At 38.4% G+C, this 27,802-nt stretch overlaps 1 protein-coding gene across 1 annotated transcript; it reads left to right on the forward strand.

Moving 5' to 3' along the window:
• Positions 1-1,831: 1,831 nt before the first annotated feature.
• pcsk2 (proprotein convertase subtilisin/kexin type 2) lies at positions 1,832-27,802 on the forward strand. The gene is made up of 12 exons (XM_086171238.1): positions 1,832-2,394; positions 4,119-4,220; positions 7,095-7,208; positions 7,641-7,749; positions 8,993-9,030; positions 12,195-12,271; positions 13,282-13,370; positions 13,858-14,033; positions 15,266-15,481; positions 18,032-18,132; positions 19,529-19,756; positions 26,908-27,802. The coding sequence occupies exons 1-12, from the start codon at positions 2,212-2,214 to the stop codon at positions 27,392-27,394; spliced, it is 1,920 nt and encodes a 639-aa protein (XP_086027364.1). The 5' UTR covers positions 1,832-2,211; the 3' UTR covers positions 27,395-27,802.

Below are 27,802 nucleotides of genomic sequence, written 5' to 3' on the forward strand. Positions count from 1 at the left end.
TTCCCCAAGCTAAATGAGTAATCCTCAAACAGAAGAGCAGCAGGAGTGTGGGAGGAGAACTGCAGGGAGGATGGAACTAGTTATTGGAAAAGCAGATACAGTTGCAGAAAACCCACCTTCATTATTTTCCCGTCTTATGCCATTATACCTGATTCGTGCGCTGTATTATTCCCACGTTGCCAAGCCGTCTAAAACTGACAAGCGAAAACAATCATTACTGAGATGAATTAGCATTCGTTAAGGCGGGTAAACAGAAATGATAATATTACAGTCCTCACAAGGCTATCCCTAGTCTTTCCATATACTGTCAATATGAATAATTCACAAGGAAAATAACACTGTAGACAAAAACACCAAACATTTGTAATCAGTGAGTTATGGAATGAAATCACAAAATACACCTGGAATCCATACAACACCCGCTAGTTCTGGTAATCACACTGATAAATCTTGTTGCTTTTGTTTATGCGTGTGCACCCCCTTGTTGAAATATTCAGATGTGTCAAATGTGGCTTCAATTCATAGAATAAATAGATACCACTATCCAACAGATGGAATCTAAACATGGTGTTTCTTGTGTTTCCTGAGCAGAGGGCTTTTGATGGGAGAACCTGCTATTCTTTAAATGTGTAGCTGAATAAAAGGGGACTCACACAGAGAGGGAGCATCTTTACTTAATCTATGACAGCCACTACCAAGTCTTTATGGCACTATTTAAAGAACCAAAATAGTCAAGGCTGCTAGCTGTGCAGCAGCAAGTATTCACTTTGGCTTTTCTGCAAGGGAAATCATCACACCCACAGGATCTAATTTCTAGCTCTGCCTCTCTATTGTCTCACATTCGCACCTAACTGAAATCCACAGAAGATATATCCCATCATGCCCAGGAGGCTGGACTCATTTAATGAGGAGACTGATTTGCAGTGTTCTTTCAAACAACCAGATGGTCCTGTCCAAATGACCAGTTGTAGTCTGGAGAGATTTTTCTTACATGCCATTTTACAATGGGTCAGAGTGCTTATAACAGACGTCAGCCTTCAACAAAAGGGTAAAAGCATAACGGAGAATGGTGGTGTACAACTGTAGGTCACCTATGGACTTTAGATAACACATATAACACATCTAAAAAAATACACATTCTCAAATGTCAGCATAATCAAATTATTGATTATGGTTTTGAATAATTAGACACTGTCTGTCTTTCAGTTTATTACCTAAATTACAACTGATAATTTTTAGAATCAGAATTGTTTTTTGCATGATCCCTGCTTAAGTTTATAAAAATATATTGCAAAATTGTTTGTGATTTAACACAGTTTTAAAGGAAATATCTTTCCCTCTGAGAATTTCCCCCTTAACTTGCCCATTCCTTTAAGGAACTTTCTTCATATTTTTGTTTCTCAGACAATTGGAATAAGCAGACGTTAGAACTGCCAGGCATGAGGCCTAGAGCAAGAACAAAAAGAAGATTTATGGATGTAGTGAAAGTGTACATGAAGTAAGTTGGCGTGAGCGAGGAGGATACAGAGAATAGGGTTCGATGAGGAGGGGTTGATATGCTTTGGAGAGCTCTGAAGGGAGCAGGCGAAAAGAAAAGAAGAGGAAAATAGCAATCAGCAAATACACATTACAGTTGTCTGCATGTGATGAGCTTGTGTGTGTGTGGTGGGGTTGGATCCCCAGATTTGGAATCCTAATAATGATCCCCCAAATTCCCCTCAACTGTAATGGGGAGGCGCTCTCCAAGGTGCTGAAAAGTGCAATCGTGCTTCTCTGTCCAAGAAAATGTGGAGACACACCCTCCGGAGCCAATTGGAACAACGTCACGCGTAGAAACTACCCGAGCAAGGAAGGTAACTGAATTACAGATGAGAGGAGGAGAGATCGAACTGAGGTCCAGATCATAAAGCTTCATCATCCCGGGCAAAACAGCCGCCACAGCTCGGTCCAACTTCCAGCGGTCTCATAAGCTGACAACAAGGAGATGCTCCCGCAAATGCTTTGATTCGACCTCCCCGTTTTTATTCCTCCTCCTCCTCTTCCTCCTCTTCTTCTTCTTCTTCCTCCTCCTCCTCCTCCTCCTCCTCCTCCTCCTCATCCCCCGCCACCTCTTTCATCTCCTCATCCTTCCATCTCTAGCGAGGAGCATCCCGCGCACTGATTTCACTCCGACGGGCAGGCAGACAGGCGGATTGACAGAAGCCAGTCACGATGCGCGGATCTCCCCGACATGGGACAGCCGTGGGATTTATAGTGCTGCTTAACGCGTTGCTGTTGGCGACACAGGCTGCAGACAGAGTCTTCACGGACCATATTCTGGTTCAGTTGCATGAGGAGGCGCAGGATGAAGCACACCAACTTGCAACACAACATGGGTTCCACGGCGCTCGAAAGGTAAGGCTCACATTGCGATGCATTTCTGAGGTTAAGAAACACCGTTCGTCCATTAAGGTAACTTGAAACGTGCATGTGGTTTGCAGCGACGAATAAAAACGGTGAAACAATAAATTGTATGTTTTTCCGGGCGATCTCACATGCGCAATTTAAAGCATCAGACGAGAGGGTTTTTTTTTCTTGGGATTTCACTTCACAACACTTTTCCCTAAATTTGATGACGGCATTCATTCGAAAACAAAGACACTGATCAGGAGGATACCCACAGCCCAAGGCTGTAGGGGACACTACTGTGTCTAGGCCATTTATGTTTATTTGGATATATCTCATTACATTGTCCTATAAAGGAAAGGGCACCTCTGTGTTGAATTCTCCTTTAAAAGCGCAACCTATAGCAATAGCAGGGGCTTAATCTAAACATGAAGGACTTGAATTTCATCCAAGAGAAGTCACTGAATTCCAGTAGAGTTTAGTGTGTATTTTTAAGCTTATGTTAGTCGGCATCTGTTTTGAAAACAAAACAAAACAAAACAAAACAAACAAACAAGCAAACAAAAAATCTAAATCACAACAAACAATACAAAAACTATTCTTTCTTTAAAAAAACATTTCTGTCATTTATGTTATTTATCTTGCATTGCCTTCCCCTCCAGACATTGGGTGACGCTTTCCAGGGGCAACACAATTGATTTAATCCCTTCAAAAATGCAACGCACATCCATAGATGTAAAAAGACATAACAAGTCACACATTGGAGAGTGATAATTTTCACACAACAACTGTGTGTATCTGGGTATGTGTATGCCTTGTCACATGTCAAAAAATAATTGTGTGTGAAATTGCCATGGCCTTATGCAGTGAAGCGAATCAGTGAGCAAGAAAGTGTCTGGGCTGTTCTGAATGATGATCATCCTTTTCCCCCATTTTTACCTAAACAATACAGATATTCATCTCTATGATACTGTTTATTGTGTTTATTGTGTAGCAGTTCCTTTTTTGTACAGTAGATCACCTCCCCCACCCCCCTTTACTGCCTCCTTGCCTTTTAGGTTATGTAATCTGCAGCTATATTTGTCTTAATAGGATATGTGCCATTAAACAATGGGTGTAATCTTTGAATTACCTTCTATTTTTGCTTAATTAACAAGATGTGGCTCGATGGGAGGGAGGCATGCATAGAGCATTAAAAGAAAAAAATGAAAATGCTTATATCATCTATGCTCAAATGACAAAAAAATCCTACATAAATTAAATGTTAGGTTTTGAGAAAACAGTGCAATAAGAACATTAAGAAATGGAAATAATCTAGTATTTGCATGAGAATTTAATTTTTACATTAGATCTGACAGGCACATCTGAGAGCATTTACACTGAGGACTGACCTGCACCCTGGCTGTTACCAAAGCATAAGGGGGTCTTTAATCTGTGCACAGTGCTCGAGGAAAAAAGCCCTGGATGATGTATCTAATTTTCCTGCCCATGTGATGTATTATGGTTGCTGCCCATATTGTGCTTCAATACACAAAAGTAGGCCCTCTGTGAGAGCCAGGAAATCAGTGCCCTTGTTCAGTCCTGGTGGATTCCATGTTCTTCCTTCTCCTCCTCCATGTCTGATTATTTCATTTTGATGTAACACTCACAACACTAGTGACTGCTGGGTATATTCTACCCGTTCTTATTTTCATCTCTACTCCATTTTCCTCCCCTCCCTTTTTTTCATCCAGGTTCCCTTCGGAGAGGGGCTTTTTCACTTCTATCCTCAGGACACTCCGCACAGGCGGAGCAAACACAGTATTCACAGACAGCGACTCCAAAAAGACAGGAGGGTAGGAACACATGGGCACACACTGGGAAAATCTCACTATCTGCACGTGCACACAATTACATGGCTCCTCCTTTTACTTCACATGAAGAGTGGATATTATCAGCTCATCAAAAGGAAATGCAATGTGAAATTTGAGCTTTAACAGCGCGACTGACATAAAAAAAAAATATATATAGATATATATATATATCTATATATATATGCCTTTGAGATGCATAGATATTGCATTTTACATCTTAAACAATAGGGCGAATATATTGGATAGCTTATTACTGTGATATCCTATTGTATTTGAGATTGTAATAATTTCAGAGTCTCCATACAGAGATTTATCATTTTTATTAAGACGGTCGGGAAACAATGATTCTTTGTCACAGCTCAATCTACAAAAATTACCATCCTGCATCTAATGAACAATAGTTATTGCACTGGAAATATTTATGACAATAATCGTCTCTTAAGCAATTTTTTTTTTATAACTGGGCTTTGCTAATACATTGAAAATATTACAGAACTACTTGTGAATGTATCTTAATATTTTTTTTTTGCACATGTATACTTATCATTTTCAACCCCTCTCATGAAGCTAATCAGATACATAACTAAAGATGTCACAGCAGGTGTGGCAGCATCTGAAATGGAATGGAATAGGTCATATATGATGGTCTCATACATGTTTAACTACATAGTCCATGATAATTCAGTCATTGCATTAGCTGTAAAACTTTGAAATTACGAACAAACTTTTTGAAAATCACTCATTTCATTTCAGTTTCACTCATACTTTATTGATATATTGATTGATTTCTTCACCTTTTTATGAAAGCTAGTTTAATAGCTTTGGACGTCAGGGGATGTCATTGCGGGCTTGAGAAAACACTATTCAAAATTTTAAAATGCTACTTCATTAAGTGTGAAATACTATTCCAAAGGCCATTCCAAAATATATTCACAATTTATAAATCCAGTACAATTCAAACAACAGCATGCTTTATACTTGAGCTCTGCCCTTTGTTAGAAGGACTGGAAGTGGAGGTACTCCTGCACACAATCAACTTACATCCTTAATTGCAGGGCTGAGGTGCTAATGAAAATAAATGTGAGCCACTTCAGCAAGCTAATATTGCTAATGGAAGTGAGACAGCATGGAGACAGTCAGGTCTGCATTCCAGAATCTGGCATAATCAGAGGCTTGACACGCTCATATGCAACACTGCAGTTATTGATTACTATGCATCACTGCAATGGATCCGGTTTGGTTGTGGGATTTAAAGCTGCTTGTTTGTCATGCTGAAATGTCTTTCACTCATCCTTCAAGTTGTTATATCTTGTAACACTGCAGATATGATTCTCTCTCAAAGAAACAGTATGACCTGTAAGTGCTCCTTTTTGCTTTTAAAACATTTTATATATTTAAAGATGCCTTTAAGACCCACATTTTCCAGACTTGCAACCTTGTGCAAATAACTGCAATGGTAGCACTGAAACAAAATGATTTTATTCTGTTGGAACTGGGGAACTAGCTATCTTTTACTCTTTTCCCTTGTACCATGTTTTTGCATCTTTCTCTTACTTTTGTCCCCCATTATCCTAATACACAAATCAGGAAGATAAAATCATAGACTAAATCTTGTAAATGACCTGCATTCTATGACCCAGAAACCCACCTCCAAAAGCCAAGCGGGAATGAAGCCTGGGGGAAAAGGGGAAGGCTGGCTTGGTCTTTGATTTAAAGTGTTGTGAGTTGTGAGTGAGCAGCAGGCAAAGGCAGAAATTGGCAGTGGCGAATGGGCACAGTTTGATATTGTGAGTGGGCAGTGTGACATCCTGTCTCAGGGGAAATAACAGCACTCCTGCCAAATGATGGAATAAATTGATGATAGATGAGAGAAGGGGGAAAATGCTGGGATAATTGAGAAAGTGCTGGTCGTTTCAATCCAAATGCGAATGAAATTATGTCATGACAAATGAAACATGTGACTGAATCCAAGAAAGAGAAAAGGATTCTTCAAGAGAGAAAAAGCCATGAGAAGACACTGCTAGTCATTTCTCAGGTCTGTCATTTTGCAGGATTTATAGGTGCACAGATTTACAGTGTGTGTTCTTCCTGATTACAAGGAGCATGCAATAAAAGACAGATCTGGAGGAAAAGGATACAGAAATTTGAAAGGCTATCTTAAGTGCTGCTCACCTCCCTTATCTGTGATGGTAAACATGCTTGACAATGCCCCTTTTTTCTCAAATTGTATTTGCTATAGGTAAACACAAGATACAATGTTTTTTTTTAAATGAAACGTTTTAATTCTGTGAATGTTGTTCTGCGTTATTATCTATTAGTATCTCATGGGCATTAAAATTACAATAAATAATGAAGTTACATGGGAGATTGAAAATTCATCTTAAAAAAGACATACATTTTGAATTAATTCATCTGTACTCCAAAAAAGAGTGGTAACAAGCAGTTTGATAATACAATATCCACCCATCCCTCCATCCATCATCTACCACTTATCCTGCACTGAGGGCAACTCACTCATTTAGGGCAAATTTCCCAGTTTTTTCCAATTAACCTGCTGCATGTTTTTGGACTGTGGGAGGAAACTGGAGAAAACCCATGTAGACATGGGGAGATTTCTTTAGTGGCAGGTGAGTAGGGAAACATTGGGTCCAGCTGCAGACCTCATAACTGGAACAAGAGAATAGCCCGCTTTATTTACATTTGGAACGTTCTTCTTTATGATTAAAAAAAACAGAACACTACAAAAATTCATAAATTGTTACGCACGTTTCCCTTTAACTCATCTTTTTTCACGTACTTATTTAACAGAATTTTTTTCCACGTGAGATCATACTATTATTTTGCATTGTTTCCCAGGTGAAGAATATTTTAGAGCAGGAGGGGTTTAGCCGTCAGAAGAGAGGCTACAGAAATATTAATGATATTGAAGTCAACATGAGCGACCCTCTGTTCACCAAGCAGTGGTATCTGGTGAGTAATCAGCTAATCAGCCATTCTCATGCAGCCTGACCTTTTGTACCAACCTGCATTCTTCGAACTTAATCACACAGAAACCAGACATATTCCCCGCTACTTTCTGAATCAACATTGTTTTTCATTCTTTAATTAGCCATTACCATTCACACCACCTCCTCACTGAATTTCTGTTGCCCGGTTTCCTCCCTACTTGTTAAGCGGTAATTGGCTAGTGATGGCCATTGTAATGCACAGACTTAAGGTCATTTTTCTGGCACATCAGATGGATGTACAGAGAGTTTAGTAATGTAGCAGTCACTGACATTTACCTTTCTCATTTTCAATTTCATACGCATGCACAAATTCTCCACAGTGCTCAATTCATTTAAGGTAACTCACCTGTGTACTATAAGTCACTGATGTCTTAAGTGTTGTCTGAATGATTAGATTAACACAGGCCAGGCAGACGGGACTCCGGGGTTGGATCTAAACGTGGCCGAAGCTTGGCAACTGGGGTACACTGGCAAAGGAGTAACCATTGCAATCATGGATGATGGTGAGTTCACATACTTCACTCCTGTTTCGAAAAACACTAACACAGACCTGAAAGTCCACAGTGTGATTACTTTATGCTGTGATGGACACAGACCCTATTTTATGTTATAATTTATGGCACGAACAGAATACTCTTAGGGATATGTGATGACTACTCCAGTAATGATTTAGTTTAATTATGCATGTGTTGTATCTGATTTGTCATTATTTCCTCACCCACTGGTTAATGGAGCCCAAATGTCATGACTGAAAAGAGAATCTATTCTTCTGCCACAAATAAACTTAATGACAGTGCATTTAACACACATCTATGGATATAAATGACAAGTATTTGGAAACATGAACTCCAAGTATTTTTCTCTCTTTGTTTATACTTCAATATCATCAGTTAAATATGGTGTGACCTAATTCATTCTGTTTGCACAGTTAACATGAATCTACATCAACCGCCACAGAAAAAAGAAAATCTGCATCACAATTTTTACAGATGCACACCTTAGGTTTTTGTTTTAAGCACAATTAAAAAAAAAAAAAAAAAAAACCTTTAGAAAATCACTTTACAATCTGTTACAGTATTAACAAATGGAAAAAAAAATCTGTCGCATGCATGTACTTTGACAAAGCATCTAGTAATGCACCTTTCTATTTAATCTTATTCTATTTACTATTTGTTGATTGCGAATAGTGACCGTATATTAATTTGCACCATACTATGTATAGATCTTATTAGGTACCACATGTATATAAATTATAATGCTGAAAGTTTACTGTCTAGTTTACCTCTCATAATTTAAAACTGTGTATAAAAAATGTCTGTATTTACTTGAAGGTGAGGGTTTGTTAAAGGCCAATTCACTAGCAGTCCCAATATGCTATAATTAATGCTCTTTAAAAGAATCATAGATGATTTATGTGATCTATAATTAGTGTAAATGTGGAATTACCTCCTTATGTGTTGTTTTTATTAGGAAGAGGTCAAAGTAATACGGCGTAACTGGCCTGGTAATTGTCAAGTATAGTTACCGGTACTTATAGTAAGGCCCTAGTAAGTTGGTTATACTGACTAATTAGGACCAAATATTCAACCAATGCATACAATAATAAGCATTAATGTAGAGTTGAAAATATATATACCGGTACACATCATAAATGGTGTTAAAGGAAGAATTGGCAGAAGAAAAATGTGGGTCAGTGCTGCAAAGCAGTTCATTACCTCTCAGATTAATGTCAAAATCACATTTCAGGCATTGACTACCTGCATCCGGACCTGGCATCAAATTATGTGAGTACCTCACTGTTATTGAAATTAATATGTTCCTTTATTGCTGTAAGGTGGTGTTAATAACTGAACCAGGAGCCCAGTTGATAGTTTAGTGTGTGCATTCTGTTGTCAATGACAGGTGTCTCTCTAGTTGAATTCATAGCTGCCGAGTTTCCTTGTATTCCTGGAGGACACAGAGACAGGAAGATGGCCAGCCAAGCTATTTAATGTTAATGCAAGCTGCACTGTGGCAGGCACAATGGCAGGCCGATCAGTCACAAGCACAGATAATGCCAGGGTAGTTGGTGCTGCATAATGTGATGTGCTATCTCCAGAATACTGATAAAATGTTAAAAGGACAAGAAGGACGTACAGAGCAACAAGGGGATAGGGACATTTGTATTTGTTTTGGCCATAAAGTTTGCCATCGTCAGCTTGACTGCATTGTGTGCTTGGTTGTCTTGCGAGGATATGCTAATACAAATCAGCTTCCTTCAGCATAAAATCCTTGTGCAGTGTGCCTGATTTTTCATAGCATAATGCTGTTCCTTGCTCACACTATAATGTTGGCTTGCCTCTGCATTTACTTGTTCGTCAAAAAAGATGGGCCTTTGACCAAATATAACACTAAGCTTGGGTATACAAAGCATTCTGAACTGCATTGCTTGAGTGTGTTTAGCGTAGAGTGAGAGTATATCTTCGTTGCATTGTAATTCTATCAGCTGAATTAATAAATTAGCATAGATTGAAAGATATTTTGGCCCTGCACCCTTCAGTGATACTCTATTGTGTATTTTCAGAGCTATCCATGAACTTGTTTTGATAAACCAAACATTAAGTATACCAATGGCGGAGTTTTCTTTAAATTGCTTGATTTTAAGATTTTTGATTTTGATGTGATGATTTAATAAAACAGGTCATGAGATAAAATTAATACAGGTAGATTATGTCCCACAGAGAAATTTCACTTACTATACAATTGCATGGTGAACATTTATCAGATAAACTGAATTGAGTTTTATTTTTAACAGATGACAGGCACAGATGATCAGTCATCTGTGAATGTCATAAATGTTACTTATAAAAAATGGCATTACAATCAAAATCAATTTCAAGTTGAGTTTCAACTCATTTCTAAACAGGAGCAATTAGATTGCACTTGTATTTTTTTCTTTGTATGTTGGGCTGTATCTATACTACTACTGTACTTGGATACTGCAGTGCATACACTTAACCCTGTACCTATACAGTTTGTACATTAGAGACAATGAAGAACCTTAAAGAGAGATGGTTGAAGAGACACATCTTTATGTAACCTACAAAGAATATATTACTGATCCCCCTTTTGCACACCTCATTAAGGCCAGTTATGACAATGTACTGTTACCACACAGATTCTCTCTTATGTTGTTTTCTGATGAAGTGAGGATGAACAAAGATATCTTGGTATTGAAATTTCAAAATGTATGTTGTAACTTTTGCTAGAACCAAAGAAGCTACGGTATTAGTCTGTCTAAATGACACTTTTACCTCATATTGCAACTACTGTTAGACTTGTCCTATGTAAAAACACGAGAACTGTGTGTGTCAGATATTCAGATAAACATCAAATTAACTGACAATTAAAAGAATAAACCATAAGAAACATATGGGGGCGTTCTCTTTGTAGCCTGAATGTTAATATGTAGCAATATCTTTGATTGTTTTATTTGAGAAAGTGGACATTAAGTAAAACACTAGTTAAAAAGTTAATAAGTAATGTTAAGTAAAACATTATTCATTTGATAATTCCCGCTCTCAGATAGATAATTTCAGTTTCAGCCTCCTGTAGGCAAAGTAATTATTTGAGTCTACGATGAGAGTTCACTCTCATCTCCCTTACAGATACTACTATAATATAGGTAAAGGACTATGAGCAGGTGAGGATCTTCTGTGTCTGGCAAAATATAGTACTATATACCAGGCTACTCATAAGGAATCAGGGGAAGAACAAACTGGAATGACATGAAAAAATATGAAGTGCACAGCAAGAGATTCATGGGAACATCATTTATTTCCAGATCTCAGCATTTCACTTTCATTAAGAAAAACAATGTCATGAGCACAAATTTGTTTTTGAACAGCGTGTTCTTTTCTGAATTGTTCAGCTGTGCTCCCCTTTACTCTGGTAAGCCTACGTTTGTTTGAAAAAAAATTTCCATTAGATCAACCCAGGTTTTTCTATTTTGCCTCTCTCTTTGTTGCTGACCAAGTCACCTCTTGTAATCCCTGTCTGCACTCCAATAACCATATTTGTCTCTTATCCACCATCATTGCTACACAATGGACATATTACTAGGTGCAAAGATAAAAAAGGAATAGCCCATGAATATCAAGTCCCCAAGGTTCAGAGTTGGTAGAAATAGCCAGAGTAAGTTTTAGAAGTAAAAGACACATTACGTGTTTTGATGTGAGCTTTGAGTAAGAATGCGTGTGTGTACTAAACATTATTACTTGAAGATGTTTACCTCTGTTCATCCATTTCATGTATCATCATGGTTTTGATTTTCAATTTTCGAAACGTTTTCGCATTATTATATCTTTAATCTGCTCATCTACTAACATTCTTGGGTTCTTATTTTCTCAAACTGATGCAATCACTACAGTTATTTTGTTCTACAGTTTAGTTACACTTGATCATTATGCTTAATATATCATTATCAAAACACACAAAATATCCAAGAAACACTCATCAATAGGAATGATTACTTGTCAGAAGACAGGTCCAGTAACTAGCGGCCTTAAATTTCTGTTCCCCCAGGGTCAGTCAGGTATGATAATAGGACTTGTTGACTGCGAAGACCATTTTATTCACACACCCGTCATATTTAACTGTGAGTGACCCTGTTCCTTGTAGAGAAGAATGTTAATCCGTTTTATCTCCAAAGTGATTTGGGAATTTTATTTTTAAAATATAATTTGATTACATGTGTATTGGGTGGAAAAGCAAACAAATGAATAAACCAATCAACCACTAAACACAAACAGACAGACAGACAGGGAAGCTAAAAAAATCCACTCCCGGAGACTAAAAATGTTCTGATAATGTCAGCCCCCTTCTTTGAAATATACATCTGATGTGTCTCTCTTGTTGTTTTTCCTTCCGGTGTATTTGTTTTATAAATATGCCCAATTATTCCTTCCAGAATGCAGATGCCAGCTATGATTTCAGCAGCAATGACCCCTACCCATTTCCACGCTACACAGATGACTGGTTCAACAGGTAAAGCTCCCCCAGAAATCCTCTGTTTATACACATATTAATTCAATTTTTGTGTGCACAAATGTCTGGTTTCCTGAGAGTGTGGCGACTAGATTTTCTCTTCACATAGTGCCATTAAGACATAGTGATGCAGTATAAACAGAGGCAGTGTCTTCGACAGCACAAAAGAAAACACAACATCTATTTTTAGTCATGAGATAAGGTTAATATAGGAAGTTCACAATAAGTCTAGTCTCCTCTGAGGGTCTCATTGTTCACGGGGTGACCCTCTGTCTGATAACATTTTATCAGCCCCCAATCTCCCAGTGAATGATCCACTGCCACCACAATACATGTTGAATGACGGAACAAAGTGACATATACTCTTAATCTATCTGTCCTCTACCACAGTCTCCATATTAGCAGAGATCTAGATACATGTCTTTGCATTACTGTATGGTACTGAAAATGGGAGTATTTGAATTTTTCAGTCTGGCAGTTGCTGACTGTCAGCCACAACTCACTGACTAATCAGCTAGTTATAAATAGCTTCCTGTCTGTAGCAAAGCATGCTGGGAGAGAGTATTTGTGTCCCAGAAATATTCCTGTGGGGAGCAGAAGGATGGAGGGAGATCGAAACATAGCACACAATGTACAAACAAAATAAATATGCAGAAACGTACCCTTTCTGATAGGGAAGACATTCATCCATGTGCTCTTATACAAATTCTCTTAAAACAGAGATATATGTGAATCATGAAAAGGTTCTATATTCACACACCAAAGGTAAAGTTTACACTATCTGTGGGCAGAAGTCCGTTAGGCTATAAAATTTACAGTGATAATGTTGATTTCAACATATGTGTGGCTAACCTTTTTTTTTTTTTCTTGGTAGTGCCCAATGTCATCAGCTAGCCTGATACAAAGTCTAAAAAAATGATCCCAGTCAAATCCCAAAATATAGGATATGTAAATTTATGTAAATTTACTCAAAATCATCTTTAGTATATTCTGCCTTTTGCTGTCACCAGTCATGGCACACGATGCGCTGGGGAGGTGTCTGCAGCAGCCAACAACAACATTTGCGGTGTGGGAGTCGCCTACAACTCCAAGGTGGCAGGTGGGTGTTATAATGAAGCTACAGTTGGCCAGCAAGAGGAATAACAATGAGCAGACGGCAACACCAGGAAATACACATGAAAAAGATGGTATGATGACAGCAACATAGATAAGAAGAGGCTGATTTATAACAAAGTGAAAGCATTGTTGTCATTGATTGCAAAGGAAAAGCATTACAATGTCTGGCAAAGCATCTATGGATTTTTTTGAAATTAGAGCCACAAAAAATGATGCAATGGACCACCAGTTAATCATATTTTGATGAACATGCTGCCAGGCAGGTGACATGCCTTTCTTGCTATTATAACAAATGTGTAGATATGCAGCATTCTTTTATTTAGACATAATTGGTATTACATCCCAAATACTCCCTTGTGTAACTATTTCAACAACGCAGACTTCCTGAAGCACAAATGATTCATAATGCACATTCAAGAAAAGTTCAAAGGATTTAAATGTAAGAACTATGTGGACATGTCCTCCTTCAGGTATTAGGATGTTGGACCAGCCCTTTATGACGGATATAATTGAAGCTTCATCCATCAGCCATATGCCGCAAGTAATTGATATCTACAGTGCCAGCTGGGGACCAACTGATGACGGCAAGACTGTGGATGGACCCCGAGAGTTAACCCTTCAGGCAATGGCTGACGGTGTAAACAAGGTAAGGTAGTTGGACATTAGTGGTTTCAAATGATTTATCCATTATTATTATCATAATAATAATAATTATTATTATTAATAATGATAATATTACATAATTTTAACCAGTCCAATACTTGTGGATCAGATTAATTTCAACATTGTTTAGGAATAATTTACTATTCATGCACACACACGCACACACACACACACACACATTCAGAAGAGAGTTTCAAGGTTGCAGCCGATTAGTTTTTTTTTGGGCAGACAAACTTCAGCAGGGCTCTCAACTGCGTTTCATTAACTGTTCTCAAGTTTCGAAAGGACACTACATTGACTTACATTATTTCAATCTGATTAAACTGACTGCATTGACATGGTGACAATTTCCTGCCTGATCAAATATAATTTCTAATGTGCAGGGTAGCATTGCACAAATAACTGTAATATCAAGTCATGTAAAGAATATACCAGACAGATACTTTTTTTAAAAAGGAAATGAAAGAAACAAACATGTTTTCCCCTTACCTCCTAAAACTAGCATGTGTAGCACTTGAAACACGGTTTGCTTCAGGACGATAAAATAAAGCAAAAGCAATAAAGCAAGAAAAAAAAACTTCATTGATGGAGATAATTATGGTGAACATTAAGTAACATTATCCCCAATGTTAGAGAGAGATGCTTCTTGTACATCAAGTATTAATTGTGTGATGTAAATGCATTTGCAGTTTACATGAATTGTGCAGCACACAGCTCAGTCCTTTGCTTTATAAACAAGGAAACCTAAAGAAACATCAGAAAATGAAGGAAATACCACTCCTGCTCCACTTCATCCTTGGCCTTTCGTGTAAACATGTTCAACGTTTGCTGAAGTGGATGCTCTTCCACAGCCGGCTTGAAATCTGAGATGTTTCAGGAATGTTTATCTTATTATATTTCAGCTTTTATATGGGAACATGCGCTACTAGAAGCACCAACATTTCAAGAAGAATTGAAATCTGCATGTATCTCATTAGTGGCGACAAATGTAAATTTACTGATTTTAGATTTCAATAAAAATGTTATGTTTTCTTTCTATTGTAGCCACAGTGTTAGTAGATTTCATGAATGACTGCTTATAATTCCAGACAGGACAAATTTCCCAGAGTATCAATTTCTGACCCTTCATACATTTCTACTTTCATAGATTTCTAAAATGTGGTTCAGAGAAGATCATTTATTCACTCAGATAGCATGGTTGTAACACTATTTCAGGGGCGGGGAGGAAAAGGCAGCATCTATGTGTGGGCATCAGGAGATGGTGGTAGCTATGACGACTGCAATTGTGATGGTTATGCCTCAAGTATGTGGACAATCTCCATCAACTCAGCCATCAATGATGGACGCACAGCCCTCTATGATGAGAGCTGCTCCTCTACTCTGGCATCTACATTCAGCAATGGACGCAAGAGGAACCCAGAGGCTGGTGTTGTGAGTATCACTGAAACACGGATTGTTTACATAAAAACATATTTGGTGTTTAAGTTGTTAAGAAAAAATTGGTTCAACATTCAGAAGTTGCTGATGGTGACGAATAAAATTACATCACCAAAATACTCAGTCTCAAAAGTGAGCCATTATTCATAGACTGACAAATAAATAGCTTGTTTTCAGTTTGGCCAGCAGGCATTATGTCCATTGCCGTACAGGGGATTTGACAAAACCAGTGATGAGACTTGAGGCACTGTTGTGCAGTAATTGTTAACGGGTTTTGAAAATTAGAGGCACGGTAGAGGACTAGCTCTCTCCTTCCACATCTTCCACATCCACCTGTGCCATTATTTCACTGCTTTCACTATTATATTGATATTGAAGGTATAATGAAAAGGTTGTTTAAAAAAAAGCAGAGTGGAGAAATAAGCACTTACAGTATTACATTTTGCCAGGTTGTTTTTATCAAAAATATAAAAACGTGACAAAAAACAAAAACATGACAAAAAATGCTATGGCTTAAAGAGTTACTGGTTAAGTTTGTGGTCTGTGGTCTGTGCTTTCCAATATTTTCGTCTAGTGTGATTGATTTCATCACCAGTGTTATTTCAATTAATGTATTCATGTACCAAAGACAGAGTATAGTCATAAGTCGGTATCAGTATCGCAATAAAGAAATCCCAAGGTTTGTTTCCAGAAAAATCTATTTGTTTGAATATGTTTGTAATGTTATATATGTTTCCATATAGGATATTGCTATAGTTGTATTAGCAGGTAATAAAGATTTTTCTTTTAACTTAGGAGAGGGAACTCAAAGTATTAATTGTCAGTGGTACAGTATTTTCATACTTTTGGCTTTTGGTTTGATAAGTGTTTTATTTATTAATCTATTAAATTATTTTCTTCCAAAAATTGTTAAGGCCAGTCTGGTGGCTCAGCAGTTCATGCTTCCACCTCACTGTAAGAAGGTCCCTTGTTAGATTCTGACAAGAGGCCTTTCTGTGTGGAGTTTGTATGTTCTCCCCATGTCTGCATGACTTTCCTTAGGGTTCAATGTGTCCTCCCACAGTACAAAAACATGCATTAGGTCAAACGTAGAGGCTGAATTGTTACTGTATATGTACTCTGTCTGTTGCCCAGTGACAGCTGGGACCTATCCCAACCCCGCTGCAACCCTGAGTGCAAGATAAGCAGTATAGATAATGAATGCATGGATGATTAAATTAATGACATTTTGAAGGCAAGGAAGAGAATGTCAGGATTAAATGCAGAGAAGAAAAATGGCCTGTAGCTCATGGGCTCATTCATAGCTATTTGAGATGTATCTGAAGAAACATTAATACCAGGGGAAAAAGCCTGGAAAAATGAGTGGATGAGTCAGTTTAATTCAATAGTCCTTTCAACTTCATAATACATAGTCATATTATCTATGTGATAGATGCAGACTGTTTGATATATGATGCTTCTCTCCCCTGACTTAGGGCCCTATGGTGATGTTCTGGTCAAAGTTATGAAACTGGATTATTTTGTAAACCAGCTGAACTGTTAAGCCTTTTTACAATCTATACTATGCTTGTATATATAAAAAATCCCAGTGCACAAAGAAAGCAATATTTGTCTTTGTGATTATGCAAATCTCTTCTGGCTGTTGACAAAGCCGCAGATATTCCCCAGGGTTTCCACTCTAATTGCAATCAATCTCATATCACTTCTAATTAACCATCACATTAAAAATAAAGATTTATGTAATAAATACAACCATAAATTGTTTGCTAACATGTTAATCCAAGAGCTCTTCATGTCCTTAAATACAATGAACCTTTATGGCTCCAACATTTGTTCACCTAACATGACTGATTTACTACATTTACTGCATTCACTCACAATTCACTCACATTAGTACCAAAGGACAGTGAGATCATGTTGATTCAGTTTTCACATGCTTCTTAAAAAGTTTGGCAAGTTTTTTTTTTGCAAAAACATGAATTTAAGCATTATTAAGACAAGAGACAGTTAAATTACTGTTTTGAAACTGTTTCCTGAACTGATTTCTAAATGCTGGGCATCATATGATCATGAATAATCCTTTTCAGCTGACTATGAGCTGAGCTATAGAATTGGCTAAGTTAATTCTGGTGACACTACAGTTGAATGTCAAAGCTAAATTCTGCACTGTGATCATTTACAATTCAGCATTCGAAATCACCAACATTCTCAAAGGATTTCACTTTCGGTGGTTTATTTTCATTTATATTATTGGCAGATAGTCAGTGTGGGATAAATACTACAATATTCTTCTCCAATGTTTAATATCAGGCAAGAATTAAAATGTACCACTCTATCATATTTAATTACAATTCAAAATGTAACACGTTCTCATAGAGATTTGACTTACAGAGCCTGCTGTAAGAATTGCAGTACACCCCCACCAGTAATGTAAAAGCATTTAAGTATATTTCCTTTTTGTTAATCAGTGGATGTGGGGCTCAGTGGATAAGGTACCGCCTTCTCGTAACTACACTTCTGTTCTTTTTCTTTTGGTTATATCAGGCCACAACAGACCTGTACGGAAACTGCACTTTACGTCACTCTGGAACATCTGCAGCAGCGCCAGAGGCAGCTGGTGTTTTTGCTCTGGCTCTTGAAGCTAAGTATGTAGTTCACTGTCTTCATATTGTAACAATTGCCCCAACAACTCTGACTTGTGTTTTGTTACCTTATTCAACTTATCTGGCAGAGGGAGAAGCCCTCACGAGAATGCTAGATACCACTAGTATTTGAATGACCACATTATACCAGATTATTTTATTGATATCAAAATGAGGGTGTTTTTATGGCTGAGCTGGTGAGTCCTTCAGCTCAGGTGTTGAATTGATGACCTTGATTTCTTTGATCAGTCTCCATGTTGACCTATCCTTAACCTATCTGAATCATGAAACCAGTGTTCATAGATTTGTGTAAATGTGGATTGTAAAGCCTTGGGGAATAAATCATAATAAGTAATATTTTCATCAGCTAATTTGTGCCAATGAATAATTACAGCATAGAATTTTGATTCAAATTTGAAACTGTTGCTATCTTCGATAATGCCAAAGCCCATAGATTGATGTAGTATTTTCAATATTTTCACTCAATAATTTTGAGATGGGTCAAAACAAACTGTTCATTGTCATCAGAAAATAAAACTGTTTTTGACAGTGAGTCCTACTTGGAAAATTTGGATTAAAAATTAAATCATGAGAGAAAACAAAGAACTGGGCATTTTATAAATCATGCATTTGCTTTTAACACTTTCTGCTGTTTTTGTATCTTTACACTTTCAGCTCAGTGTTACAATTTTCCCTTCACGTACGCACAAGAAGGACATATTTACACATGCACATTTATCACATTGATAAAAAAATTATATAGATTTAAATACCTGACTTCAGTATTTCAGTCGAAGTTCTTTCTGTATATGGAACCTTTTTTTTTTCTTTTCAGGAGAGAAAAATTCTTAGAAACAATTTTCCAAAGCTTTGACTCATTTATTCTACAAGCTGTTGATCTACTGCTTCTCAAACCTCCGTGGAGACCCTTGCCTTCCTCTCGGGCACTTTATTTTGCACATTAAAGGCTGAAAAGAATCTGCTGCCATTAACCAACACCAGCTAGTGGGGTTGAGTAAAGAACACTGTTTGCTTTGCACACACCATAATGATGTTGCTGTCGGGAGGCGCGGATGTTCATCCTGTCCAACAGCAAATAACCAAAAGCAGTTTGAATGTGTGTAGAGCCTTTTAACTGCCCAAACACACTTGAACACCAGGAGTCAGTGAGTCAGCCAGAACAAAACTGTTATGGCCAAGATAAAGGGTACACAGAAAAGGTAGTTATCTGTTTAAAAGCGCAAAGTCTTCAGGTTTTAGACATTTGAAAGCATGGGCTTTATTCAGAACATGAACCTTCTTTCTACTACTTGTTGCTCAGGTTGCATTTGTCTCCCGGGCTATGGACTATGTTTAACATAACTCCTCTCTTCTCTGGTTACTTGCTTCTATACATTAGCCCAAACCTGACATGGAGAGACATGCAGCACCTGTCAGTACTGACCTCAAAGAGGAATCAGCTCCATGACGAAGTCCACCAGTGGAGGAGGAATGGTGTGGGTCTTGAGTTCAACCACCTGTTTGGATATGGCGTGCTTGATGCTGGTGGCATGGTGAAAATGGCCAAAGAGTGGAAGACAGTGCCTGAGCGTTTCCACTGTGTAGCTGGATCCATCCAGGAGTCCCAGTAAGTCATTTTACCATCATGACATTAGTTATGTATTTTTATCAGCTCCAACTGCATGTTGCATTAGGCATGACACTCTGTATGTCCTCAATAAACAAATAAAAAAAAGATCAGCACAAAATGCATAAATGGACCTAAATGATATGTAACCAAGTGAAATATGTGCTTCATAAAGCTGTTGGTTAACACATTACATTTGATGAATTAAGGTGAGTATGCCTCCTTACATGAATTCTTAAAACAAAATATACAAACATGGGATATGTTAAATAATAAGTGGTAATGTAATTTATCTTTTTAATTTTTTTTATACTGTTGTGATTATGGCTTGATATCTTACGGAATAAAAATGTTTTGAAATTCAAATTTTAAAAAAGGTCATGATGTCTACCAATAATTTTAACATATTCAGTCATAAAGTGTTTTTTTATCAAAGCGCACCAAAGTATCTTGTTGTCAGGGACACGACAGTGCACGACCTGAGGTCTCTGTTAACCTATTACATGTTTTTGGACTATGGGCGAAAACCAGAGAACCCAAAGGAAACCCATGCAGAGAAGGGGAAAACATGCAAACTCCACACAGAAAGGCCCCCTGTCAGAATCGAACCATAAACCAGGCAGAAATTGCCCACTCCTACTAAAACAAAACCTCCAAACCACAGACATAAGAAACAAGAATCCAATTTAAAATCAAAAAGAAACTTATCTCAAATGACTTCTCTTCAGTTAAAATTTCAATAGTGATATTCCATAGATATTTACAGTTAAGGTCAAACAACATAATGGACATTGTGCAGATATTCGAGAATTTAGAAATACAAATTCAGCATCTCGATCTATTCTTGAATGCTATAACTGCCCAGGAAAGACTACAGAATAGGGCCCACATTTGCTTGCACCATGTCCACGACATATGTCTTAATATGTTAATTTTTTTTTTTTTTTAATATCTTACTAAGTTGTAAAATGTAGTGTTTCTTACATTTTGTATTGATGATTAATCTATGGGTGCTATGTCATCGAGAAGCATATTTTAATAAGATTTCCCTTAACTGGCTGCAGCTCTGAATGAATTCCAAGTCTCTCCCTTTATCTTTTACCTCAGCAGCTGCGGTTAAAACATCTGTCTTGGCATCTTATCCCATCTGTGTTTGATATTATCTCTCCTTGTACCACACTATATTCTTTTGTTTTCATCTATAGGCCCCTTCACTCAAATTGCAGGCTATCTCTGTCCCTATCTCTCACTGGTTTGCTCAATCTTGGTTTCACAGTCTCACTGTCTGTCTCTCGCTCTCTCCACCTGATCTCTTCATGGGGCCGTTGTTTCCTCACACTTTTATCTTTGTTTTTTTCTTGCCACCTTCTGCCTGCCTCACTAAGATTGTGCATTCAATCCACCTACCAGAAGCTAAGGGTCAGAGTCATGTGATGGCCTGGTGGTTTGCCATGGTTAGTCCCCTTATTCTCTTCAATTACACTGCGACGAATGCCTCAGTATGCCCTGGAAACTCTGTCAATTAGAATGACTGATGGGCATGAAGGGATTCAGGAGTGATTGCCTGCTTGTGTGAACCCTTTGCTGAGTGAACACTAACAGCATGTTGCTCTGATCAACATCAGGTGGCTTTCTCTACACAATCATCATCATCTCCAGTTCTCCTTAGTGTATCTAATTAGTGCCTGAAAACACTATAAACATATGGCAGGGCCTCTCTTGAGTGCAGTACCAGATTACCCTTATCTTTTTGCATCCCCAAGAGAACCGGACTAGCTATGCAGAATGTAGCACTTCCACTTTTCCCCAGGCATGGTTATAATTCAAACCCCTTCGTCACTTAAAGATGTGTTTTGCCTGTACTTCTTCCAGTTTGATGATTCAGTTATAGTGCTCTCCAATGTATGTCCAGAGGACGTATGACAATATAAGATTGGCTCCACGATCTACTGACAAAACTGATCTTTGCTCTTTGAGTATTGCGATTTTATTTCCTTGAACGAATCCTCACTCAATCCCCCCAACACACACACGCAAACAGACACACATACATACATACATACACACACACATATTCAAAGGTAATTGTAATATCCATACAAAGGTTGTGTCATTTTTTTCTAAGTAAATTTGAGATTTAGGCAATATCCTAATAAATAAATATAAATATATATATTTACATTGATCATCTTCACCATGGACTAGATGTTTCAAGCATTCAAGAGCGATTAAATTCTAAATTTAGCCCACAGTTTGTTGTGAAGTCAAACACCCTTCATATGTTAATGAACCAGATTTACAGTGGGCACAAAGCTATTTTGTTCAATAATTATATGAAAAGAAAACTCATAACACTCCAGATTGCTCGACCTGAACAGAGCACCTCAAACATATAACATTTTTGTATTACAAGCTGATTTTAAAGCCGTGATTTAGAGGCTATGCTACTGGCTTTGTCATATTTTTTTCATCAGTTCATTGTTTCCATAGCAGTTCCATAGGGTGTCTGCTATGTCTATTGTGGTTGGTAGAGCGATAATTACTACAAGCCCACCTCATGATAAAGTGTCAACGGTGAAAAACATAGAGCAATGTATTATCTCTCTCCCTGCCTTATGACCTAACTTTGTTATATTTCTTGCTCATGAATTGACAGATTGTGCAACACAATGAAAATCATTTTGGGTATGATTTATTGCTGTCAAAATCTTCTTTGCGTAGCATTTTGACAATAATTTGACTGTGACCTGGATGAATGAGAACCTCCACAGACATTTTGGGTATGACTTTTCTAGAAAAAGTGATGGCTGTGCACAATGCTATGCAGGTGTGATTTAGTGTCATAGGCTTATAATATTAAATATATGAAGGTAGTTGGTGTGAGAGAGGAGGATAAAGAGAATAGGGTGAGATGGAGAAGGTTGATTCGCTGTGGCGACCCCTGAAGGGAAAAGCATAAAGGAGAAGAGGGAGTCTGATTAGATATTTTCAAAAAATTGTATTATGTAATATTATCTATTGTACTATACATTTGATTGTCAAAGAGCTATTGTAGCAAAGAGATGTTTTGTACTTGGACACAAATCAAACCCTGCATGTGGTTATAAATCCCTACAAATGAGTAAACATCATCATTGTCATACAGTAAATGAGTCATATAAAGTCCTTGTTGAAAATAGGAAGAAACAAGGTTTCCCACACTTTTTTTTTTCCTCTTGCACAAAACATACATTTTCATTTTAAAAAATAACAGTTATGTTATTACAAAAAACATGTTGTAAGGTCTCCTTGCATGAATTCTAGGGTGTAACTGTAAAACACCCTACTGTGAATTGTTCTGTTTTTCTAGGAATTGCAGTTTACTTCATCAGCTCACTAGTGTACTGTCCTCGCTGTGCTCAGCATCATACTCCTTTAATCATTTTTCCGACAGAGTGGTGTTCTGCCATTCCATGTTGACCCTGATAGTGTACATCCTTCCCCCCATTTTCTTCTGCCTGTGTTGCAGCCTGAGCCTCCAATAATGTTATTAAGAGTCCTCATCGCCTTTGTACACCACTCCTGTCCTGCTGTGTTCTCGCTCTTTCTTTCCATTACCCGAAGAGTTAGAAACAGCAGTATATCTTTCCAACTAATAAAAACCAACAAAACCGACACCAACCTACTTTTTTGTTATGCTCTGAACGATCCTATTTTGACAAAAAGAAAGAATGAAAAATTAAGCCGAAATTAAGAAAATAACCTCTCAATAACCTCTTTGGCTGCTATTGTTGAGGTCTTGCAACTCATCTTCAAGAAGAAAAACTTTTAGTTCAGTTGCTATGACAAAAATTGACAAAGATTAACGCTGGCCTGGATGACTGAAAACCCTTGACACGTGCTAGAATCAACAAAGTGAAATATACTCAATTAATTGAAAACTCAAATTCTTAATCCTCTTTCCCAATTGACCATACTGAAAATTAAAGTTAATATAAATACAAATAAATATTCCCATTAAAACACAATGAAACAGATACTGAATTAGTTATCCAGCATATGTAAATCTTTTGGATTGATCCTGATCGTTTTTCAGGATAAAGCAATTTCTTTAAAACCCAAGAAAAGCCTTGCCAGAGACAAATTTCACAGTAAGGAGAGCAGACATGACACTTTTCATCACTGTTATCCTACAGGGATATGTGATCAAAAAGACGCTTGATGCTTTGTTAGTGGTGATAGTTCTAAGGGAAAATAGGTCAAATACTTCTAGAGGCATTCAGAGACAAGACAGGTGGGCTGCAAGTAGCTTCTTCTGTTGCACTTGTGCTTGCTCACTCACAGCTATGGGGATGCCCAAAGTAATTTATCTGTGATGATTTTTCATTCTCATTCTTCTCATGTTTTCCCTCTCCTTTATATTTTTTCAGTTGTAAGACAGTTGCAAAAAAAAAATAAACATGACTGGAGCAAAATGAACATTTGTCTATGATCGATATAGCCAGAAAAAGCCTTTGAATGAATGAGAGTGGCTGCACCTGCAGTTGTGGTGAGTTTTGGGATGGGAGCAGTCCTTGGGCCAGGGGGTGTGGCTGCTTTACTTCTCTGGGTAAGTGTTGGAGGCCCAGGGTTCCGACATGGATGAGCGTCACCTCTGTATGGGGCTAACCTATTCCTGTGGAGGATGACCCGTCCTCCCCTGGGGGGCAGCTGAACCCTATATACCACCTCCGCCAGTCACTCCAATACCTCACAAGGCCCCACCCATTGACTGTCAAGCTTAGGGCTCCGACCCTTCTTCCTCTTTGGACTGTACACCCACACCAGGTCCCTAGCCACATAGTCCCCAACCCCGGCCCCCATCTCATAGTTTCATAGGGCGTACTCTGGTCCTGGTGGCATCGCTGGTGTCTTCAACATATGTCCTGAGCACACCCCAGTAGAAACTTTGCCAGATGCAACGTAGGGTTTTTGTGACCTCAAAGTGACCTGACCCCATGGTTTCATGTGAGGCTCTTAACTTGATCTCAGTGCTCTAGGAACCACCCCCTGCTACCTCTCTTCCCCTGTAGCTGGCTCTTCCCAGGCCCTTTCCAGTAGCACTTCGTCTTTTACCCGGAGAGCCTCAAACTTTGTGAGCAGACCTTTAATTGTCGGCGAAAACACAGCATTCTACTGTGGCCTCTGTCTTGACTCCACCCACTGTAGCACTGGTCTCAGGTCAGCATCCTGTCCCTGCTGAGCTCTCAAATATGGTTCGTCCACAACCAGCATCTCTCTGCAGATTGGTCCTTCTCTAAACTGCATGGGGCTCTTTCTTGCAAGCCTCCCTCTTGTCACAGTACTGACAGCTATTGGCAGCACAGGGGCTCCTGTGCTTCAACCTGGTTCAACACTGCCCACCCCCATCTCATCCTGCCAAGCATCTGTGTCCAGGATGAATGGCAGATTTTGGTCTGGGGGAACAAGGATGGGTGACTCAGTCAGGGCCTCCTTCAAGGAGCCGAAGGTCTGCTCACACTCAGGCGTCCAGGAAAAATCACTGTCTTTTTGCTGCAGGCGGAGCAGGGGTGTGGCAATGCAAGAAAACCCATGCACGAACCGCCTGTAGCAGGACACCAGCCCAATGAAGCTCTTAAGCTCTCGAATACTGGTGGGGACCGGCCAGTCTCTCATTGACTACACCTTTCCCGGCGCTGCTGCCTGCGGCACTTGGTGAGCCAAAACCAGGATCAGCAGCTAGCTTCTCTACCGCTTGTCCCAAGCGAGCATAATGCTCTGTAACACAGTCAGATTCAGCCTCACGCCCCGACGTACCCGGACAAACGTTGTCCATTGTCTACTCCTTGACTGACAGACGAGCGTTGGTCTTTTCTCACTGTGCCGCCATACCTCCAGTTGAAGAAGTAAGCTTGTGTGGGCTCACAGTGTCTGCAAAGTTTGGTCGCTTAAACTCCGGTGTTTTACCTCTGACACCAAAGTAATGTCTGCATCGACATGCTCAACAATGATGATTTGGTAATTTTATCAAACTGTATCTTTATTTTCGCAATTAAACAACGGCGGCTTCACTTATCTTCTATCTCTGTGCTCACACCACCCACCATGCCCTTAGCTCCCTTGCAACATTCACTGCCAGTTGGAAAACACAGAACTCAAAACTTCCGCTAACAGTACCGCAGGGTCTTTACAATATATTTATTTGTTTATTTTTGCTGGTGCGGATTATGTTCAGAAAATATGGTATTTGTTTTATTTCATTTTGCGGCTTAGGCAGGGAATATGTTTCTATATTGTTAACTTGGATACCTGATATTCCATCCACTTCCTCCCAATAAATGTTTTTTAAAGATTTAAGATTGTAGATATGTCTTTAATATAATGGATAATATAATAATATCAAATGTCTGGTGTAAAATATTAGAAAGGATAATATTAGATAAAATTATATGAAAATACCCTGTCATCCCATATCTAGAAATAACATTCTCAAGGAAATTATTCTGAGAATTCCAAATTACTTATCTCATATAGGTATGAAATAACCTAAAAATCACAAGAAATGGTCGAAGGAAAAAATGAGCAATTGTAGAACAAAAAAAAAAAAATTATTTCAAATGCCTCAAATTGTATAGTTAATAGAACTAGCTATCCAAGCTTAAACACATTAAAATGACGCAATGAACAGAGTTTTCCATTTTTCTGGGATGGGTTGAACTTATGATTTTCTATAAAAAAGAGCATATCATGAACCGTACTGATGCCATACCAATACAAATCCAAATGCATTTCATAGTACAGGGACAGGTTTCCACACTGTACAAATGACAATAAACACTTTGAATCTTTAAATCTTGAATATGATAGCCAAATAACTGGTTTCTGAGCATTTCAATATTCTTTTTTTTTCCTTGTGTCTTTCATACATGTCACCGCACAGTACCTACTTCTTTGACAGATAATAAAATAGTGCAAATATATTTTTTTTATATCTTTTCCAATGATTGATGGTGTCATTAAAACAGACTTTGTTGTCAAAATGTTTGACATTTTGGTTGATTTCCACTGCTTTCCATTTTAAATTCCAATGTACTGTGAGGATAATGTGGATGATATATTATTTGTCTCTGTACCACACTGTCTTAATGTGATTTATCTGTCTCTTCCTGCAGTAAAATCCAGTCCGGCAATAAGTTGGTTTTAGCCATCACCACTGAAGCCTGCCAAGGCAAGGACAACTTTGTCCGCTACTTAGAACACGTACAAGCAGTGGTCACTGTCAACGCTAGTCGTCGTGGTGACCTCAACATTAACATGACCTCTCCCATGGGCACAAAGTCCATCTTACTGAGCCGGAGGCCCCGTGATGATGACTCCAAAGTAGGGTTTGACAAGTGGCCCTTCATGACCACACATACCTGGGGCGAGGACCCTCGTGGGACCTGGGTCCTTGAGGTGGGCTTTCGAGGTGAGGAGATTCAGCGAGGTGTCCTGAAGGAGTGGACCCTCATGCTGCATGGAACACAAAGTGCCCCTTACATAGACCAGATAGTGCGTGATTATCAGTCCAAACTTGCCATGTCAAAAAAGGAGGAGCTGGAGGAGGAGCTGGATGAGGCAGTGGAGAGAAGTTTGAAGAGTTTGTTGAGTAAAAACTAAAATCTTATCTGCATGTCTCTAACTCTACCACTCCCTCTTTTCTTGTGCTTTTATTCTCTAAATTTCAGTGCATCTCCTATGTTCTTGCCACTCCTTTTCCCTTTTTGTCAACCTTTCCTCACCCTGCTTTTTGTTATAAGGCATTTCAATGCTAAGCCCCAACATTCGAACAGTTGCCTGTTATCAATCTTAATAAAGGTACAGCCTCCAGTAATCCGTTCTACACAGAAAAAGCAAAATATACCACTGCATTTTTACACTTTCACACAATTGTACATAAGCCAAATGAGATCCACTCTAACATGATTTTGCTTTAATCGCCATGTACCTCTCTTCTGCCAACTGTTGTACAGTTTGTGACTGTAAATTTCTGTGTCATTCAACTTAAAGTTTATTATCTTGCAAACA

This window comes from Fistularia commersonii, chromosome 2, assembly GCF_037954325.1.
Source record: "Fistularia commersonii isolate RoL2024-O1a breed Wild chromosome 2, RoL_Fcom_v1.0, whole genome shotgun sequence".
Classification (NCBI taxonomy): domain Eukaryota; kingdom Metazoa; phylum Chordata; class Actinopteri; order Syngnathiformes; family Fistulariidae; genus Fistularia; species Fistularia commersonii.

Coding starts and splice junctions, on each gene's coding strand:
- pcsk2 (XM_086171238.1), top strand. CDS start 2,212: ATGCGCGGATCTCCCCGACATGGGACAGCCGTGGGATTTATAGTGCTG. Junction 7,750..8,992: donor CATTGCAATCATGGATGATG/GTGAGTTCACAT, acceptor ATCACATTTCAG/GCATTGACTACCTGCATCCG. Junction 12,272..13,281: donor ACAGATGACTGGTTCAACAG/GTAAAGCTCCCC, acceptor TGCTGTCACCAG/TCATGGCACACGATGCGCTG.